This window comes from Acipenser ruthenus, chromosome 7, assembly GCF_902713425.1.
Source record: "Acipenser ruthenus chromosome 7, fAciRut3.2 maternal haplotype, whole genome shotgun sequence".
Taxonomy (NCBI): domain Eukaryota; kingdom Metazoa; phylum Chordata; class Actinopteri; order Acipenseriformes; family Acipenseridae; genus Acipenser; species Acipenser ruthenus.
This window is the reverse complement of record NC_081195.1, coordinates 6,751,323-6,773,796: the sequence shown is the minus strand read 5'-3', so window position 1 is coordinate 6,773,796 and position 22,474 is coordinate 6,751,323. Positions and strand designations below refer to the sequence as shown.

Here is a 22,474-nt window from a genome sequence, read left to right as displayed (position 1 = left end):
GACATTTAAACTGGGGTATAATTTGGCACACTAAATTATATATGTGTGTGTGTGTGTGTGTGTGTGTGTGTGTGTGTGTGTGTGTGTGTGTGTGTGTGTGTGTGTGTGTGTGTTAAATAGAAATTCTGGGGACCAACCTTCAGGAGGAAATCTTGACAGCTTCTGTCATAGCCATCTGTCATAGTCCTCTGAAACTGAAAAAGGGACCTGGCTAATAGGAAAGAGAGTTCTAGGGCTTACATTCAATCAAAATGAAAGTGCTGGAGTCTTTGGTGTTATAGGGCATGACATTTTATTTGTGTTTTTGATACATTTACATTTTCGATATTACCTTTCTTGACAAGTACCTCAAGGTGCTTTAATACGCTAGTAATTAATGGTTAACCCTGGTATATAAAATCGTTGTAAATTATATTTAAATGTAGAAATGGAGTCAGGGTCATGGATATCATTCATAAGGCTGGGATTTGGCCATGACAATGTTACCAAAACTCATGGAGCAGTATGGGTAAATTTAAGCAAAATCACAGGGGTCTGGAGGGAAACAGCGTGTGTGAAGTCAAGGGTATGAAAATCTGATTACACCTAGATAGATACCAGATATTTATTTGAAAAATAGCTGAATCAAGGCACAAATAACAAGCTAAGGACCACGATAGCTTCAACATGATGGAAATACTCTGATTTCTGATTATTATTTTCTCTTATTTGTATTACGTTCAATCAATGTTTAGTAATTTGTTCTGGTTCACAAGTGTATTGTTGTGCAAGTTCTCAAATTATTCTGTGGGCTCAAGCTCACAGACATAAGTACTAAGTGTAGAGCTCAATAACCCTTATTCCAACACCAAAAATAATGAAAAACTAGAGCTGCTATACTTTGTACCACCGCATGCACTTCAAACAAGAGGCTAGAAACTGTATTTGATCTTCCAATATCTTAAGTACCTATATTTCTTTAGAAACTATTGGGTAGTCACTGGGCACAAGTATGCTCTGGATTGGAAGTGATGCAGCAGCAGTACAAACTACATTTACTAGCCAGTGTAAAGATTATTTTCCATGAAAGAGTTTGCTATTAAGTGTTAAAGGAGTGATTTTAATCAAGATTTTATTAACACTGGCAACTGATCCCCTTTTTCTTGTGTTGAAGCCATTTTGGTTTTGTGCTTGTTATTTATGCTTTAATTCAGGATGTGTATATAAAATGAGTCTAAACATTACTTACAACTACAGAATTGCTGGTGTTTCCTTGCACCTAACTATTTTCGAGATTACCTATTTAAATTTGACAGCAATGGTGTTGGACCAGAAGAACAAGATGTAATTAGATACCAACTTTTTTTTATGTAATGTATAAAATATGCGTTTCAAATTAAGTAAAGAAACATGCAAAGAAATAAAGGATCAGCAACGACAGCTCCTTCCACCCACATAAACCCCTACTTAAATGCTCCCATGTCAAAACCTCACGTGTCTTGGATCAATTCACATGCTTTATAGGACATGCAGACTAATACAGCCATCCTCGTACAAATCTTCACAGCAAAAAAGATTGCCGGAAGCATTAACTGTGTGTCTCAAGAGTTATTGCTACTGCTTCAACTTGATGAAGCAAACTAATAGGCAGTGACAACCTGCGCATCAATAATTGAAAAGCCTTGCATTAGAAAGAATAGCAAGCTGAAGCCAAAAGCATGTACTGAGGAAGCCGTTCAAAATTTAGGTTGTGGTCAGGTCATCACTGGCTAGGTTGGTACCAGACGCCTCTCAGCATCTCACGATGGCACAGTCCAATTAGCCTACTGCAGTGTTCTAATGAGAATCCCACTGCACTGTACCCGCTGTGGTGGGAAAAAGTACTGTACAGTATTTCTGATAATCAGGAAGTACAGCACATGAAAAATGGAGTTCAAATCAGGACAAGCTTGGGTTGGATTCCTATGCTCACATAAACAGTGGTAGCACCAACTTCCCATGCAACTGAAATGGACAGAGTGGCCAACGTGCCTGGCCATCACTCATATAGTCACCTGGCCTGTGATTGACACCAAGTGTTTTACTTAGTCATGTCACAATGACTGCATTCTTTTGAATTTGGCTGTCTTCTTCTTCTTCTTCTTCTTCTTCTTCTTCTTCTTCTTCTTCTTCTTCTTCTTCTTCTTCTTCTTAAGACACTTGAATTCTATATAGGCTACACTAATCCAGAACAGAAACTTATTTGTAAACTTTAGTTGTGAGCCAGAGCAGGTCAATTGAGAAATACCTCTAGTGGAGGTACTGTATATTGAGCATGGGCATGGGACTAAATTTAAATGCATGTTTCATGTAGGATCTATTTTTCATATTCATGCAATGAATGATTTTAATGCTTTGTCCCGTGGTTACTGTAGAGCAGGTCATTGATTGTTCCAACTGGTCTTTGCAAGAATCCTTTCTGAATAGGTTTCTGGGCGTTAAAATAAAACAGTGCTTTTTTCACCATGTTTTAACATAAATAATAATAATAATATAAAAAAACATGTCCACATATACTCAGAACCATAACAGAACACATAGTTTGTATTCAACTTTGACTGAACTGCAGCAAGATCTGTCCAAGACAGTTAGGCTCCTGTGCCTTTACACACAGGGTGTCACCGATGTATATAATTCACTGTGTACAGAATACATTGTCCAAGGATAGTTTTATGCATTAGTTAATGCATGGACATAATTCACTGTAAAATGCATGTTACAGATAGGTTTGAGTGCATTTCTATTGCTTCGTTTATGCTGTGTTGGGTATTTGGAAATATATATATATATATATATATATATATATATATATATATATGATGCAACATATAGTATTATTTAGTAGGCTAATATCACGCAGCCAGAAAAAAAAAAAAAAAAAAAAAAAAAAACAGTGGCTCGTCTCAGCAGATGGTAAAATGGGCTTCTTAAGAGATCTATGTTTGCTTCAATCGCATGTAAGGAATATAACTAGCTCTGGTAAATATAGAATAATACTTTTCGTTTCATTATTAATATTTTAAAATGCGCTTATATTTTATATAACATTCGAACTGTATTTTGCAGAGAATTGGGTCCTGCAAACTCGTTCAAGAACGGTCATATATTAGCAGTTTGCAATATTACAGGCACCCTAGAATGCCCCGAGAAATCAAAGCAGCTCGCTGATTGAGGGGGAGGCGATCTACAGCTTTCTATATATTTGACTTTTCTATCAGCCTGCCTAATGATAAACAGCATTATTCAAGTACTGATTTAGTAATAAAGGAGCTGCGTTTTTGATAGCCTGCTATGTAGAACCCTAAATGCACAAAAGAGCTCTATGAAAAACATTCAGCAAGGCATAGTGGAGATACTTGAAGAAACTTAATAAATGCACCTTTTGCATCAGTGGGGAGCTTCTGACTAATAATCGCGGGTCTCTTGAGACAGTGGTTCAGTCCTAGTGATTATTTTAGACCCTCGCAGCTTGGTGGACATCCCTGGTGCTTTGTGCACAAAGCTGAAGGCACTGACGTGGAAAGAAGCATATCTGCAGCTTTCCTCGGGAAATAACCTGGGCTATCTTGGCACGATCGTGGATTTACCCTACACCTAACATCATGTTATCCCGGTGCTGCTGCTGGCTGGATACAATTGCCGAAAATGTGGATATCTGAGTGGGGTTACACCATGGACGCAGCGGAGGTAATTGTATCTTTCCTGGTAGTAGTGATCATCATTGTGTCGTTGCTGTCCAACGTGGTGGTGCTGATTTGTTTTTTGTACAGCGCGGAGATTCGGAAGCAAGTTCCCGGTTTGTTTATCCTTAACCTGACCTTTTGCAACTTGTTGATGACTGTGTTGAACATGCCGTTGACTTTGGTGGGAATTATCAACAAGGAGCATCCAGGAGGGGGAGGATTCTGCCAAATTGTGGGTTTTTTAGAGACCTTTCTGACCACTAATGCCATGCTGAGCATGGCAGCTCTCAGCATCGACAGGTGGATAGCGGTTGTTTTCCCTTTGAGTTACCATTCAAAAATGCGCCACAAAGATGCAGCCATAATGCTCGGTTACACGTGGGTGCATTCCGTGTCCTTCTCCACCGTGTCAGTTTGCCTTTCGTGGGTGGGATACCATCAACTCTACGCCTCATGTACTCTGTGCAATGGGAGAGCGTACAACAACAGGACCCAGTTTGTTGTTTTTACAGTGGTGTTCCATGCCCTTACCTTTCTCCTTTCCTTGATAGTCTTGTGTTTTACTTACCTGAAAGTGCTCAAAGTGGCGCGCTTTCACTGTAAGAGAATAGACATTATCACAATGCAGACTTTGGTGCTACTAGTGGACATTCATCCAAGGTAAGACGCATCGCCTTAGTTTTTTTTTCTGCAAAAGTTATTTTTTTTCTGGTATTTATTTTAATGTAAAAATAATGTTTGATTTATTTGTAATGCTGTAATTGTTTAAGAATGGCTGTATCAATCCGGCCCCAAGTACAATATCAAGAACATTGCTCATTCGGGAGGAATACATGATGCCACTATATATGCAAATTCTGTGCTGTATTATTATATGACTGGGTTTATATTTTTTAATAATTTACTCTTTTTAAATAGTAGCTTATCCGTTAATTAGCGTTCACTAATTTACACTGATCCTTAGCCCACTCGAAAGGTCGATACACATGTATATACTTGATAAGGCCCCATTCGAGTATTTGCCTGGACTGCTATTTGTTAACCAGTATCATTTCAAGTAAATTGAAACTGTCATCTTTCAGTACTTACTATATGCAATACTCCCGGGCTTGGTACTGATTTTTGTTGCAAGTCACGGTTCATTTTAGAAATTTGCCAATTCACATATTGGGTTAGTCTGCGAAGGTGGGCACTAGTCTGTTGGGGGAAACTTTGCATTTTTTTTAATGTAGCCAATTAGGTATTTGTGATATTTAATACGCTCTGTATTAGTTTGTGAAACCAATTTGATTAGCTGTCGGGGATGATATATTGTTTTGTAAGTGGTACTGACCTTGAGTTTTAAGCAGCTCTAACTTTTGATTACTATTGAACTTATTCCACACGTAGATTGGAGTTTTGTGTGTATCTTGTTATTTCTTTCTTGTTTTTTTAAGTTTGCTCAATTTGTACAATCTTGATCATTTCCAGGTGCAAAAACTATACCACATCTGTATGTATGCAGGTACAAAAACTATACCACATCTGTATGTATGCAGGTACAAAAACTATACCACATCTGTATGTATGCAGGTACAAAAACTATACCACATCTGTATGTATGCAGGTACAAAAACTATACCACATCTGTATGTATGCAGGTACAAAAACTATACCACATCTGTATGTATGCAGGTACAAAAACTATACCACATCTGTATGTATGCAGGTACATGCATGACTGCTAGTCAAATGGCAATTAAGAGGAGGAATCGACGTTGTGTGTAAAGCGTGAGGCAATTACCAAACCATAATAATAATAATAATAATAATAATTATTATTATTATTATTATTATTATTATTATTATTATTATTATTATTATTATTATTATTATTATTATTCCCTATTCCCCATTATAAAGCATTTGCACTACCTCCATTTTGTTGAAGGGCTTGCATTGTTTCAGTTGTTTCTGGCTAGTTCTGTACATTGCCATTTCTCTTTTACAGAACAAATGTTGCAGCCTCAGAACAAGTGTTTGTAAAGATGACCCACACATTCTTACCAGAAATACTTTGTTCAAAACATTTCATTTAAAATATAATCTTTTCAGGATTATACCAGTACTTGAAAATATAGCTCTCTTCAGTAGTTTATATATACCTAATTAAAAAGAGCTTCAGTACCGACAGAGCATATTGATGTACAGGTATGTTTTTCTTTTGATCAACCTGCCTATCATTAACACTGCTAACAGTGTGTGAGGGTCCAGATGGTCCATTCTGTTGTAAATATGTAGATTACAGTCACACACACACACACACACACACACACACACACACACACACACGTTTGCATTCCTACATTTGTGGGGACTTCACACTGACTCTCACTATATTTTTATTTACTATTTCTAACTCCAGTCAGACAAAACTCCATACATGGTGAAAGTCGACACTCAACACTTTATTTTTGTAGGCATATTTAGTTCTTAAAAACGTGTTAAGTGACGATGTCCCCAACAACGTCGTTTTTTCAGGAGTTACTATCTTTGTGGGGACATTTTCTCAAATTTTTTCCACACATTGATAGTAATACCTACACACACACACACAATCACACACACACACACACACACACACACACATGCACGCACGCACGCACGCACGCACACACACATACAGTATTCAATGTTTTTGTGATATCAGACAAATAAAGACTGGCCTCAAACATCTAATGCTGAAAGCAACATTAAAGATTTGTCCCTTCTGTGTTCTAATTTCTCTTATGGTCATTGGGGTGTGGATGTATTGGTTTGTTAAACGGAAATGCTTTTTTAAAAAAAAAACACCCTGTTGCTTTTACTTTCAGTGTTTGACCGCTTTTTAAAATGGTAGTACATTGTTATTAAATACAAAGCACATAGTGATCTTTGTAAATAATATATGATATTTTCCAAAAAATCTATACCAGATTTTACATACATGTTTTATATGGTTTAAAAAGCAATCATTCCCACATTCCCCGGTTTAGATTAGTGGCACGTCCACTATCCAGAAATTATGATGATAACACTTTAAAGAGGATCTGATTAAGCCAGATTCTAATTTTAGCCACTGGAAATCATCCTCACTGGAGCCCACAGTTGTCTACTGATGTGATAAGACCATGGAGCTTTAACCCAGACCAGGCACATTTCAACAAAAACAGGCCCTCGGCCCTCTGATTGACCTTTAAAGAACCATTATTTTATACAGAAAAGAAAAGGATTCTTAGCGAATGGGTTAATTATAATCATTAGGGTAACCATATTCTACTATACTTCATATTTGGAAAGAATCATTTTTGAACATACAGTTAAATACATTTAGTTCTAGAATGAAAGATTTCAGGTATGGAATTCTAAATGTGAAGCATTCCACTATATAACCCTGAATGGAATTGGGTTTTATATTGAACCAAATATAAAACCTTGTGTTGTTTAGTTAGAGTGTAAACAGAGAAAGCACAGTGGAATAGTAAGTGTTCACCCATTTGCGTACTTTTACAAAAAATTGCATTATTGTTTATGTATTATTATTATTATTATTATTTATTTCTTAGCAGACGCCCTTATCCAGGGCGACTTACAATTGTTACAAGATATCACATTATTTTTACATACAATTACCCATTTATACAGTTGGGTTTTTTCTGGAGCAATCTTGGTAAAGTACCTTGCTCAAGGGTACAGCAGCAGTGTCCCCCACCGGGGATTGAACCCACAACCCTCCGGTCAAGAGTCCAACCACTAACCAGCCCTAACCACTACTCCACACTGCTGTAAAAATGTTTAGTTTTTTTTAAGCAGTGCTTTTTTATAGAAATCTCAGGGCCAAGCATTATTAACAGCATCACGCTTTACCATTGCAGTGTTCGACAGCGTTGCCTTGAGGAGCAGAAGAGACGGAGACAACGAGCTACAAAGAAAATTAGCACCTTTATCGGCACGTTTGTTCTTTGCTTTGCACCGTATGTAATAACAAGGTGAGTCACCAAAGAACTTGCAGGCTTGCTGCAAGGCAGTAATGTACTAATATTGTTTTATATTCCAACCCGCTTATATTCCTTCTGATTTACTATAAGGGATGCTATATCATTTGAAAAGCTGCTTGCAGTGATATTTCAAAAGCACAGTGGTCAATCATAAATGGTATGTCTCACTTCTAGGATACCCTAATGAAGACCAGTCCAGATATGCTTCACAGGGAACACTTCCAACTTTTCTGAAGTAAAGGTTGATAGAAAGAGAAAAGGATTCTCTTAATTTAAAAGGAGAGATTATCTGTTGCAGACAGAGATCTTTCTTTTAACCCTGTAGATATGACTGAGCAGCAGTATCACACGCCACATGTCGTTCTTTAAGCATTTTGCAAAAATGTTCAAATGGTTTGAATCTACCAGCTATGGTTGAATTAAAAGGTCTTTCATGACATTCTGGACTGATGTAATCAAAATACATTTAACTGAAAGCTACCTACACAGTATAAAGGAATATATGACCTCTCATAATAGGGGTCACCTAACTCTTAACCACACACTGGGACATATTTTCAAGCATTAACACCAGTGTTTATTAACTCCTGTTTTTAATAACATCTGTTCATTTTATAAAATTCTCACCAAATAACCGAGCAATGTACTGTAAGTTAGTGTCCCCTATTCACTCCTAGGGGGTTTGGTAGTAGTTTTGTAACAATATGGAGTTGTCTGCTTAAAGACAAGTTAAACACAGCTACAACATTTGCGTGAGCTCCTGTATGCCAAAATATAAAGGGTTACACAATACACTTACTTACTTCTTGCACCCCTCCCTCATTCCTGAACAGTTTAGAAGTCGTGTTAAACAGAACAGTAAAAAGCTGGCAGATCTCTCATTTCAGTGCAGAATAGCATTATTTCAGATTACAGAAACCCTGCTAAGTGCTTCAAATACAATTCAAGCCTGTTAAAATCCACATTATGTAATGTTTAGACAGTTAAGTGGACTAGACATGGAATTTCTGTACCCAGCTTCTTTAAAACATAAACAGCATTATAAAAAATACATATGATGGATATGGGGACAGTGCCAGCAGCTAAGTGCAAAAATAAATTCTCTCTTTGAAGTGCATAACACTTTGTTACAGCAGAAAATGCAACCGACATAATTAGTGCTACTATATATAAATTGGGGCAGGAGTGCATTGTCATGATAACAAGATCAAAAGGTTTCAGTGTCGTACACCAACAAACAAACAAAAATAAAATCATACATTCTAGAGTAAAACAAGAAGAAATGAAGTCAAGACAAATGTTCCTAATGCCTTCATGTGTCCTTGTCTTAGTTTCCTATTATTTTACCTTGTAGTTCGAATACATGCAATATATTATGAACATGGTAATGTACACATAATGTAATAGTTGGCTATTTGCTCTCTTTCACATAGTGATAGCAATTATGTTAACAAAACCACATGCCTGCAATGTATGGACAGTGTATGTGTGACATAGAATGAATGCACTTGTGGTAACAGATAGATAACACTATATAGTGAATTGGGTAAAGTAAGTGAATTCATTGTTATAAACTGCAATGTTTGCTGCAACATACAGAGCACAGGGAAATGAGAGGATTGCCTTAGGCACTTACATTCAATACCTTTTTCAAATAACTTAACCTGCAGTGTCAGTGGTGGTCAGACTTAACAGTGCTGGAGTTCCACAGAGACGTGCATCTCTAACAGCACTTATCCTTTGATCTTGCAGACTTGAGGACTTTAGCAATAGAGAGACATTTATAGCTGGCTAGGCAGATGTGAGTGACTTCAGTCAAACCAGCCTGCCTCTCGCTGCTAACCCCGAGTCAAGTGTAATAGACATCTTCAAAAATAAAAATAAAAGAAATACAAATTCTCCAAGGGTTGCCTATTAAAACTAAGTAAGCTGTGTCTTGAGTTACTGAACAAAACTCATAGGTTTGGGTCTACACATACAATCTCTGGAGTTCTCTAGCGTAAAATGAAATGGACAATTTCAACAAACACAGGCTCACAACAATGGCAGTAGCTGGGTTTATTTTTAGCTGTGTTCTTTCATAGGAGAATATGATGGTGTTTCCCTTATATCCGGAAAACACCACTGTTGAGATTATGGTGATGTTGTCTACTGTTCAGCCACAGCCCCATCTGGAGAAATGAGATGTTGTGTTTAAATGTGACTGCAGGTTAGCTCCTGCATCTGAATTTAGAGTACCTCATTTCCATACGGAATGCTTATGAAACTGAAATGGATGTCATTGTCAGACAGGAAAATCTATCACAGGTATGCTTGTGTCTGTTATTCCTATCCTCAGGGATGCTTGTAAGAGATAGCTTGCATCTAAATAATTTTAAATAAAGGCTTTGTTTAAAGATATTGAATTAGATTGGCACAACTTTATTACACCAACATCAACTCTCTTTAACAAAGGGCAGTGGGACTGAGATTTGTTTGATAATTTGGAGCAGGAGTTACAAATTCAGATTTGTGTTTGAGTTCATGAAAGGTGCAAGAAACACAATGGCTTGACAAACGTAAACCATGGTATTAAAATGCTAAATGAGAAATCCAAAGAAAACCAAAAAACTCCATCAAAATGTCTATCACAAAATTATTGTAGAAAAACGTTTCAAAAGTAGTCTTTTGCGTTTCTCAGAACCAACAATTGCGAAAAAAAACCAAACAAACAGCTAAGATAGGGATCTTACTTTTTGGACAGCTGAGATTGGGGTCTTACCTTTTGGAAGTACTTTATTATTCTCCAGATTAGTTTGCCACTGCATGTTTCAGAATTATCTTGATTGAAATATAGGTTTCTCGCATTTTTTCCTTCTTCATAGAACTTGAAATATTGCACTAGACAATGAAGAAGAACACAAAATGTAAGGCTACATGTAATGGATTTATATACCTAGCATCTCCTTTAATAGTGGCATTATATTGCATTAACAATGAAGTAGCTTTTAGGATCTATTGGACAGGACCTCATCTTAATATCACATCCAAACAGCAGAGATATCCCCAGACCATGTATGTGCATTAGTTGAGCTCTGCCCTGAGGGAAGAGTGCTTCCCACTAAGCCATCCCTTTCACTTGGTTTTCCCATCCATGTCCTAACCAAGCACAGTGTTGACAAGATCAGACTCCAAGGTGGTATTGCCCCAGGCTGCAGCATGGCCTAGATTATCAGCACAACAATATCAGTTTGTGATGCCACTGTAAAAACTTCGACGGCAAGCACAGCACTAAAGAGTACAGAATAAACCGAGGCGGGGAGTGGAATAGATGCACATGTACTGTATTACTCTGAATTAACGCTGCAGCGTTTATTTTAAATTGCTAAAAAAAACAAAAAAAACAGCTGCAGTGCTTATTCAAGGGCGGCGGTAATGAGAAGTATTGCGGTTATCAAACAGTGACATTTTTTATTGAGGTTTTAACGTTATTTGAGGGAGGCGTACATTGAAGTTTATTTCTTGATCAGGATGGCGAAGAAGTCCTACAACTTAGCTTTTAAACTGAAAGCTGTTGAGCTGTCAGATCAGAAAAGCAATGGACCTGCTGCTCAAGAACTTGGAGTTAATGAGCGTTGCATTAGGGAATGGAGAGCAAATACCTCAGCTACAAGAAGAGCTGACATCTTCACAAGGTAAAAAGAAACGGCAATGTGGTGGCGGGCATCGCCCTGCTCATCCCGAAATTGAAGAGGAGCTAACGTACATACTTCATTATTGAGAGCTGCATTTATTCGAAGGTGGCGTCTATTACAAATCTGATATCTGAGGGTTCAAGGGTGGCGGTAATTCAAAGTAATACAGTATTTAGGCTGTATTTTAGATTATAACCTACTGACTGAAACAGCATGGCCTGGGTCATCAGGCTGAATACCTGTGATTGTTTTTTTTCCATCCACAGAGACTTGATATGTGATGAATTCCACAAGTGAAATAAAACTCAGAACTTATCAGGATGCTGCATTGCAGGACACGACCACACAGTAAAAAAAGTGAAACAGAAGGAAATCGAAAAATGTATTAAAACTGTAAATTAGAGAATTAAAATGTTAAAAAGGCACTGCTTACAAGTTTGCAGTCACAGTAAAACCCTGATTTACAGGGATTACCCTGCTAGCTAAACAAGGATAAGTATTCCAAACTCAAAATCTCTGAAGTAAACCCTTAACAAGTGAGTCATCTTTTAGGACGAATAGTAACACAGGTCTGTGAAAGAAAGCGCTTTGCCAAGGTTTCATATTAGAAGGAGATTTTTAAAAGATGGTTTGGTTTGTTATGATGACTTTTTAGTCATTGTCCAAGGGTAAATGTTGTCAGATATTTCTTATGTATTGTGTTTAATTCTTTATTTTTTGACAGGCTTGTGGAGCTGTCTTCAGCAGTGCCTATCAGCCCTCACTGGGGAGTTGTTTCCAAGTGCTTGGCTTACAGCAAAGCGGCTTCAGATCCCTTTGTGTACTCACTTCTCCGGAATCAGTACAGGAAGACATGCGCTGATATTATTAACAGAGTCCTGAAAAGGAGCTCACTAAACTCGTCTAGAATAAGGGGTGAGAATGGAAGAAGCACCATCATCCAAACCGCGGCATGAAAACCTCTCAACGAAGGCTTGAAGAAGCTGTTAATTATGTGTGGTACAAGAATACCAAAAAGATCCCAGTTCATAATTCTCATTATGTAACTATGGGCAACACAAGCTGATTGGAAAAGGGTGACCAGTTATTTTGAACACCACTGATTTCCCTTAGTCAATTAAATTGTTGTTCAGTTGACTAAACTGTGGAAGGTGCCAATTAAACATTATTTTGGGCGATCAGGTGTTACAGTGTGCAAAATCCTTGTGACTCACCACAAGAGGCTGAAGTTTTAATGTCAAGTTGAGTTGCAGAGCTAAAAAGTGTTTGTTGGTCCCATGCTTGATTCTATACAACTTGAGATCTACAGTATTTACCCCAATAAGTTTAGTGCAATAGGCAGGTCATATAGATCTCTCTTGGAATCATGGTCTGTACTGGAGTTGAACCCCAGTCCTACTTACAGTATATTTGAATTGCTCTACAGATTAACAGAGGTCATAGTTTTATGTGATATCAGATCCTAACAATTGATAAGCATGTATTTCCTCAACAAGGTAGTTTTAAAAGGCAGATATAAATTGATATATGTGAGATGAAGTCCAAATATTCCTTGTTTGCAAGTTTTGTGTATCTTTTTCTTTCTTTTAGGAAATGCTTTGGCACTAATTTGAATACATTATACTATGTATGTCTCATGCCCTGTTTCTTTTCTGTTCATTTATTTATGTTCACACCCGTCCTTATTTAACTCCTTGTGATGGAATAATAACATTGGAACCAAACAACTGCATTCTTCATTTGGCTGGCTGGCTGATGGCCTTTCACTGACCACCTTCCACAGTGGTAGGTAATGCTTAATAACAAACTGCGAAATCGTGTCCCAATTGGAGACCACTTTGTGAAACAAATGAATGGGCAAGCCTGCCAGTGCAGTGCATCCGAGAAAAAAAAAAAGCAACTCCATAGCAACTGCGGTTGTTTGATCAAGTTGAGTTTAATTGACAGGGTTTGTCTTGGCTTGTCTGTAACTTTAGAATGACTAAGCCTGTACTTTGAGTGCCTTCCTCATAAGACATGCCTGGGTTGAAAGCAAGCCTCGGCAACCCACCACACTGACAGGATTGATTCACTCTGTGAGGATTTTATTATTTTTAAATATTACCTTTCCCAAGCAGTTGGGATTGAATTCAACTCGGGATGTGTGTCCTGACCTCATTAGGTCAGGAAAGCAGACTGCAATCAAATTACAGCCGAGTAAGACACAGTAGTCAGATGCTTTGACATTATTACAGTATTCTATGGAAATTCCATCTTGATTGAAGGAGTCTAAGATATAAGCGACTGCATATCTGGATAGCTGTAATGTAATGATTTTATTTTTCAAAAAAAAAAAGAAGAAAAAATATCTAAAAAAATTAATCTGCTGTTGAAAGCTGCTATTATAGAACCTCCCTTTAAAAAAATAAAATAAAAAATGTGCTACTAAAAAAAACGAACACTATAGTTCGACAAATCAGCTACTAGTGTAATAATGTTTATTTAGGAATAGATTTAAGGAAAACGTTTTTTTGCACAAGCGAGTGTCGAGGTTACCCTGCATTGGTATTCCAATGGGAAGCCCTCAGTATCAGAAGCTTCTGATTTTGATTGCCTTGTATATTGTATTCCTCTTATGCACACACAGCTGGACAGGTCACGTACACCGTGATGCAGTTAGAAAAAGGAAGAGCAGACGGTGCTTGGTACGGTGCTGAATTTACAACAGCGATTCTCATTTTAACTGTGTTTTAAATGACAAAGTTTAATTTCTTTTTTTTCTTCTTTTTTTCCACACCAGTGCAATTTTCATCTGGCAAAAGTTAATACCATATCCCAAGTGTTTTTCCATTAAAGCTTCCCTACTGTGCAGGCTTGTTGAAACTGAATAGTAAAAGTAATAGTAAAAGCATCAGCATGAGGCTACTGGGGTGGCCCATACATCCCTATTCATTTAGGAGGAGAGTGGAATAGATATATATATATATATATATATATATATATATATATATATATATATATATATATATATATATATATATATGTTTAGGTTTAAATACATATGCAGTGTAATGCCAATATGCCAACAGCACGACCTTCTCTTTATTTAAATTTCACATTATTCAGTTTTCAGTTCACTTCTTCCCCTGCCTATGGGCTGCAGGTGCTTTAGACCCCCCCCCCCGGGCACTGCTGTCTGCTCAAATCTCAAGACCATGCGTTCTACAAGGGGAACCGATTGACAAATACTTTCTGAACAGTTAAAGGATAAGAACAAGGTCCTTCAGGCACACATTGGCCTGTCTTTTGAGATTTCAGAGAGGATATTCTAGTGAAATTGTAAAACTGAGTTGGCAGTACTGGTGCCATCAGGTACATCAGCAGTGGCATTCTGCCAGGCAAAACATCATGTCACTTGCACAGTGCAATGCTTTCACTTTTTTAGGCTATTGAAAAAAATACAACACACAGCTCTCCCGGGCAAAAACAATTTTCACCAGCCGATTTGAGTGACAGATAGATGTGTGTGCATTTTACTCTCTTCCAATCTGTTCTTTTGACAGTAAAATAATAGTTTATAGCATGAATATATATATATATATATATATATATATATATATATATATATATATATATATATATATATATATATATATATATATGGACATAGGCCAGGTTGGGCCCTCACCTCTTTGGTTCATTAGCTTGCTTAAGTTCAGTGAGTGAAAAGAGAAGGGAATTCAATTGTCTATGGTCTGAAAGTTAAAACTATTGGGTGAAGGCTTGTACAAGGAGCTCAGATATGATCTTTCTCTTTCTGACCAAAAACAGACTAAAAAAAGACATGGGTCTAAACAGTCGAGGCACTAAATACAGTTGCTTTTGAACTCTATAAAATAAATCTGATTGTCCCTCTTATTAACACCACCATCAGTAACATGTTTGAAAGTTTAAATGACTCTGTATTTTGATCTGTTTAGTTAATGAAATATAGATTGCATTTTATAATATATATTGAGAAAGATATGTACAACATATCGAAACGTTGGGCAGCTGGCTCTTTGAGATGATATATATATATATATATATATATATATATATATATATATATATATATGTATATAATGAACACGCTTGGACCTAGGGTACTTGCTTCCTTCTTTATAATGTAAAATATTATGGGAGTTAAATGTTTTCAAATGGGATTTTGGGTGGTATTTAAGAACAATAATCTTGTTCCTGGTTTTTTTTGTTTGTTTGTTTTGTGTTATATACTAGTCACATTGAATCGGTGCAAGCATTGAAATGTATTGTAAAATAGGTGGTAACATAGACTTCTGTGGTGTTTTAAATGTAAATTATAAGTCCAGCAAATCCTTTTCTTGAAATATATTTTTATTGTTACAGGAATGTAAGAGTTGATAATGATGTTTCTTTAAACATATGCGTGTAATTAAAATTTAATTTAAACTGAGTACCTTTTTGGGAGGCTTAAAAAATATGTGGTTTACAGTTTGTCTGATCTCCTGACATAACAAATCAAACACAGTGTGTGGTTTTACTGTATTGTGAAAAAATATGCTGAATAATGTTACCAAAAATTATCACAAACATGTATACCCAAAAAGGGACAGTACAGGAATATAAGTAAAATTCTAGCTCTATGTCTTTACCCATGATATCCATACCAGACCCAAGAAAATGCTGACTGTAGGGGTTCCTTTTGATTTTACAGGGGCCAGCTTGATTTTACTAGTGAAATGACTGGAGCCCAGGGTGCTAGGTCTTTTTAAAGAAAGCCACTGATAATATTGAACAAAGACACGCATCTGAATGGCCAAGTAAAGGTGCCCAGAGTTTGCATTTGACTAGCATGAAGCAACAAAATACAAGATTGCTTGCTAATGGTTTGTGTGACAATGGCATCATCATTCTACTTTTCCAATAGCCTAGTCCGTTAACACCACCTCGCTGCTACGTGTCTTCAATAGAACTGCCTCTAAGATAAGCGTGTCATTCCCTATATGTCTTAAACCCAATTATCCAAGTTGAACAACACTCTGACATCAGAGGCTCTGGCCAAAAAAAGCTTTTCTAGATTGGAAAGTAGTGCTTCAGCATTATCTGAATAATCTTTTCTTATTCTATTTACAGTGTTTTTTTCTGTGTGTGAAGCCATATCAGATGTTGTTATATATTTTTGTTATGATACAGTCAATGGTTAATTTTTTCCAAAAAATATTTATTGTGATTTTATTAAAATAAAGGATTTAATGTTTCATGAAAGAGACATGGCTTTTGGTGGTGGTGATGTTTGTTTATTTATTTTTTTTACACTTGTAGAAATAGGGTTAAGCAAAAAATGCAATTGCTACTAAGATATTATTATATTTGCACTAATACTATATTCGGTTGCCAGGAAGTGCTAAGTAAATAGCAACATATTTGCATTTAATTAAATTATTGGAGAGAAAACTATATGAAAGGAGTTGCAACCAAGGCTGCATTCTCTTACTAGCATTTGCAAGCTGTTTCTTCTTCTGTAGACCGATTAGTTTGTTGCTTATTTAATTTATTTTAGTTAGATATTTTGTTCCTACATAAAACCATGTAACCTTCTGCACATTAAATAATTTGGAGCTACATAATTTAATAGTATTTGAAAAATCTATATAGCCTGAAAAAAGCAAACAAAAAAATTAAATAATATGGCACAACAGGAGAGGGACCAGTAATACTGCTGCTAAAGCCAATGTAATAATGCAACTTGGCACGAGTGGAGTGGTTAAACCACTGTACAAAAGAGCCAGACTCATTTTCACAAGCAGTTACAGGGCTTGTAACCCCACTGTCAGTTATAATATGTAAGGGTGGTGCTTCATACACTAACAAGTTTGCAGAGGGATTTTAGAATATTGGTTATCACAATAAGAAAGATCCAAATGTTCAGAGAGGCGTGGGTTACTGTGTTGTATCTGTGGATGGACAGAGAATCATAGATGAGATATAAAAATTGCGGAGTTGAACCATTGATGAATATCACATTTTTAACCTGATCCTTTCCGCTGACACTACTGACAAAACTAAGTATACCTAAAAAGTACTATGAACTTGAAGCAAATTGTACCATTAGCATACAATATTCATAATGCTTTTGTTCCACAACCTTTGAAATATGCATGCTAGGAATAGGAACCCATCTGCATCACACTGCTCCTGGTAAAAGACGTGGAGCTGCAACAGTGGAGTATAAGCAGGCTGGAAATTGCTGCTTTTCAAGACAGTCCCTGGTTGCAGTGAACACAACAGGCTTCAGATGAGATTCTGCAGAAACGAATTATCTTTGCACGGCCGAATCATTCAAGAGAGAATGACTGCTCCTATTGTGCTCAGTCAAGGTTGGGCATAAGCACTGTATGATACACAGTAAGAGAAACAATGGCAGCCACCCACCTCAAAACCTCAAAAATTCATTGGCACAAAAACTCAGATCATATAAATTATACCACAGTGATGAATATGGAAGCCTATTAAGTCCATGAGTGATGAACCATTTATCAAAGGTAAAGCATGCCCATCTGCAGAATATTCATGGAGACACTTACATCCCTTACATCAAAGGTTGGAACAGCTTCAGAGGAAGGAATGGCCTTTGAAACACAATTAAGATCATATGGTAACCCAGTCCTACCACACATCTGCATGGTATTACAGGGAGAAGAGCTGGCAGCCCGCTCATGTGTTTTTAGATAATTTGATTGGTTCCAGATGGGAAATGAGGGTGTCAGAATACTGATTTGCTAATGAAGCTGTGTGCTGTAAAACATTATTCACACCTATGTTTAAGGATCCTTAAACTACAGTCTATATATATATATATATATATACATATATATATATATATATATATATATATATATATATATATTGACAGAGTATGGGGAGGATGTATGCAAAGCCTCTGCTGTGTGCACATGTGAGTGGGTATCTGGTGATGGAAATTGTGTTTTATTGAGTGATCGAGGTGTTTTTGGAAAAGTATGGAATGTGGCCACGTGGTAATGGATTGATTGGTTGACAATTACCCATTGTCACGCTCTATAAAATAACAAATGAATGAATGTTTGGTGTGGGTTGTGTAGGAGAGTTAGGAGCGTGCTGTGAACACCGTGATAGCTGTGCTTTGGTGTTGTACTTGTGCTGTGTGTGTTTAGGAGTGTTTGTGTTCAAACTGTTATTTTGTTCCTGTGTTTTGTTTGTTTTGTGGTTATTAAAAGTGCGCAGAAAGCGCTGAACTACAGTTTATGTGTCTGGGTTGCTATTTCTGCCACTGGCCAGCCTTGACCGCCAGTCACGTTACCACTATATATATATATATATATATATATATATATATATATATATATATAACCATGTTACTGTACATGTAGATAAGTTACTAAAGGTTTCAACAATATTAACAGAGAATAACAATACCATTTTAATGACGCATTGCTAGGGGAAAACTCTGCCATATGGAATTGATATCAATCACCCTATTATGTAGCCATGCAGTTGTTTTTTTTTTAAATCTCTAAATACATCAGTCACTGCCTGGCACCTGCCAATATCACACACATTTTCTTCACTTACTGTAGTATGCAAAGCGTAAGCGAAACCCAGATGGAATTTCCTATATGTGTCACCTTATCACATCCAACCCTTACCCTTACCCTAACCCTTATCACATCCAACCATAATCCTAATCCTAACCCTTATCACATCGAAGATGTATTTTTCCATCTCATGCAAAAATTCTAACATATTTATATCGTACACGTTTCTTGAAGATATTGAGAAATACTTCTAGATGAAAGATTGTCATAGAGCAGAGCTGCATGGGGAATAGTCCACATCAGGTTTTAGAATTTAGCAATTAAATAATATCTGAATAGAGGTGTAATTGGTGTAATAGGGGTGCAATTGGTTCAGTTAGGGGAATGGTTGTGGCAAATATCTGGTCTAAAATGGCTCTAGCTGTCTACTACTGCTTTTAGAAGTTTCTCACATGTGCTCCGCGGCCCTGCGATGGTGGAGGAGGCCCTCTCACCTGCGCGAGGGCGTGCGGATGGGAGTGGTATTAACTCGCCAAGTGGTGATGACGGACGGCTCCAACTTGGGTTGGGGGGCGGTCTGGGAAGCAGGGGAGTCCGCAGCACCTGATCGGGTCGTTGGATAGCCCTGCACATAAATATGCTGGAGCTGCAGGATGTTTTCCTGGTTGCTAGCACTTTCTTCCAGTGTTAAACGGAAAACATCTGCTGGCCGAACGGACAACACATCAGTGGTGGCGTTTGTCAACCACCAGGGCGGCCTCTGGTCCCCGGGGTTGCATCGCATCGTCTTCCGGTTCCTGACTTGGGCCCAAGAGAACCTGCTGTCCCTATGGGCGACGCATCTTCCCGGAGTGGCGAACTGGGCAGCAGACCTCCTGTTGAGGGAGGGTGCGCATCCATCTGAGTGGCGACTCCACCCGCAGGTGGTGGAGCGCAAACGGTTTGGGAAGGTGCAAATCGATCTCTTCACCTTGGCGGAGATGACAAATCGATCTCTTCACCTTGGCGGAGATGACACATTGCCCCCTGTGGTATTTCCTCCAGCGGTCCACTCGGTGTTGACGTCCTAGCCCACGAGTGGCCCAGGACGCTCCTTTACGCGTTCCCGCCAGTACCCTTGCTTCCGGCCTTCCTGGAGAAGGATCAGTTAAAGAAAGTGACAGTTTTCCTAGTGGACCCTCGGTGGTCCAGTAGAATCTGGTTCTCAACCCTATGCCAGCTAATACAAGGCCAGCCCTGGGAGATCCCGCTTTGCCTGGATCTCCTCAGTCAGGCGAGAGGCATTCTCTGGCATCTGGAACCAGGCAGGTTCCAATTATGGGTCTGGCCCCTGAAAGGGACCGCTGGACAGCCCTAGGGCTATCAGACGCGGTTGTGGGTACTCTGTAGAGCACTAGGGCAGACTCCACTAGGTCGCTGTACGCCTATAAGTGGAAGTATTTCCAGAATTGATGTCATGACCCAGTTTCTTGCCCCATGCCGATTAAGAACTGCTTGATGTTGGTAGGTCACCTTCCACATTGAAGTTGTATTTAGCAGCATATCTCTGCGTGCCATGCCCCAGTAGATTTGGTATCTCCGGTTGAGCAATTTTTAGCAACCTGTTTACTGGGTTCGATGTAAAAAGAGAAATGGCCTCCTCAGTATGACGGTTTTAATCCCTCAGTAGGCGGGACCAAGGCGTCATCCCAGGAAGGGGCCTATCGGCAGCTCTGGTATAGAGAGGTCAGAAAATACCTACCAATAGACAGGCATATCCCATACGTAATGTTGTTGGTGGACGTCTTCTCTTTCAGGGAACCAGGGTTACGGTAAGTAATCTAATGTTCTTTAACACCTGAAAAGCAGATGGTCCCTCTACACAACTTCGATAGCAGAACTCTTCAGCCAGTTCCTCACAGTGTTGACAGACAGAGCTAGTTTAACTTTTCTCTTTAAGTCTTTGAAAACTGTGCCAGTCTGAGCCGCAAGTCAACCCACCAGCACTGTTGATAACGGATGTCCAGTGTTGTAAAATAGCAGTGCAGTGAGCAGTGTATGCAGCTCACCAGATGGGATTAATTTGTGGTTATTATTCATGGTTTCAGGTCCTTTATTAAGCTTCAATTACTGTGGCATTAAAGGTTGAATGTAAGCCCACAGGTTATTGTTCAATGTTATTATGAATCAGGTACACTCCGACGCACCAAAAGGACCCAAAGGTCATCCAAATATTGACGTGAGTTTGGCTTTACCTTTATTGAGAATAATCATTTACATGTGAAAGTAAATACGCATGAACACAAATATAAAACGCTCAAGGAATATATTAATAGCATACTGTTTGTTTAAAAATAAGTGAACATTTCTCTTGTCCTTATAATAATAATAATAATAATAATAATAATAATAATAATAATAATAATAATTATTATTATTATTATTATTATTATTATTATTATTATTATTATTGACTGGCTAATTCAAATCATAATCTTTATTCTTCATAACAAAAGCAATATATAAATGTATACTGAATAATAATATTTGATTCCAAGTCACTTGCAATACTGGGTAGATCTCCAAAGCAGCTGATGTAATATTGATTAAATTAGCAGTCAACTGAAGTGTAATAAAACCAAACTCCAGGACAGATCAATATTAGTTTAAGAGCTCTTTATATTACTTTACGCCCACTGTTTGTCAGAAGCAAGTGTGACACGATTTCCAGCCCCTAGAAAGGTTACACTAACTGCTTGTCTGATAAGGTGCTGCTGTATAATTGTAGGTTCCTCAGCTGTAGTTTCCTGTAGCTGCTGTACTGGGGGATGGTGGGTGGGAGTAACAGGAGTGAGTGGGATGCAGAGTAATTAGGGGCTTGTGGTTGGAACCAATACTGTAAAAAGAAAGAATTAAAATAAGGTGGAATATAGTGGCTCTGTACAGTATTATTATTATTATTATTATTATTATTATTATTATTATTATTATTATTTATTTCTAAGCAGACGCCCTTATCCAGGGCGACTTACAGTCGTAAACAAAAATACATTTCAAGAATATACCAGCCAATTATCTTGTTAGATTATTTTAATTTCCCCACAAATCCCCTAAGTTGGCTAAGGGTTTATTTGTGTCAGCACTGGAATTTGTGTAATACTGTTCACAGTAAAATTAACAATAACAAGTCATAAAAACATATTTTTCATTCAAAATTTCATTTTCATGGAAATGTTTGTTTTATGGGACTACAAACCGTTTTGTCTCCCCCTATTAAATGAGCTCTCAATCACTTAATAATTTGCTTAATTAGACCTTTTTATTTGTTTTCAGCTCTTAAACAGTTGCAGAGTTCAAGTTACTTATAAAATGTTATAGCTAACTTGAAATTTGCAACTGAAGAGCTGAACACAGGTAAAAAGGTCTAATTAAGCAAATGATCGGTTCAATTAAGGGCATAGGTAAGTGATTGAGAGCTCAGTTTGAATGAAAGCCAGCAGACACAGGGGGTCCCCAGGACCGAGATTGAG

At 37.7% G+C, this 22,474-nt stretch overlaps 1 protein-coding gene across 1 annotated transcript; it reads left to right on the top strand.

Moving 5' to 3' along the window:
* Positions 1-3,073: 3,073 nt before the first annotated feature.
* On the top strand, positions 3,074-13,765 carry LOC117414643 (G-protein coupled receptor 26-like). The gene is made up of 3 exons (XM_034024400.3): positions 3,074-4,361; positions 7,595-7,708; positions 12,116-13,765. Exons 1-3 carry the CDS (start codon positions 3,664-3,666, stop codon positions 12,345-12,347), a joined length of 1,044 nt encoding a protein of 347 aa, XP_033880291.2. The 5' UTR covers positions 3,074-3,663; the 3' UTR covers positions 12,348-13,765.
* Positions 13,766-22,474: the final 8,709 nt, after the last annotated feature.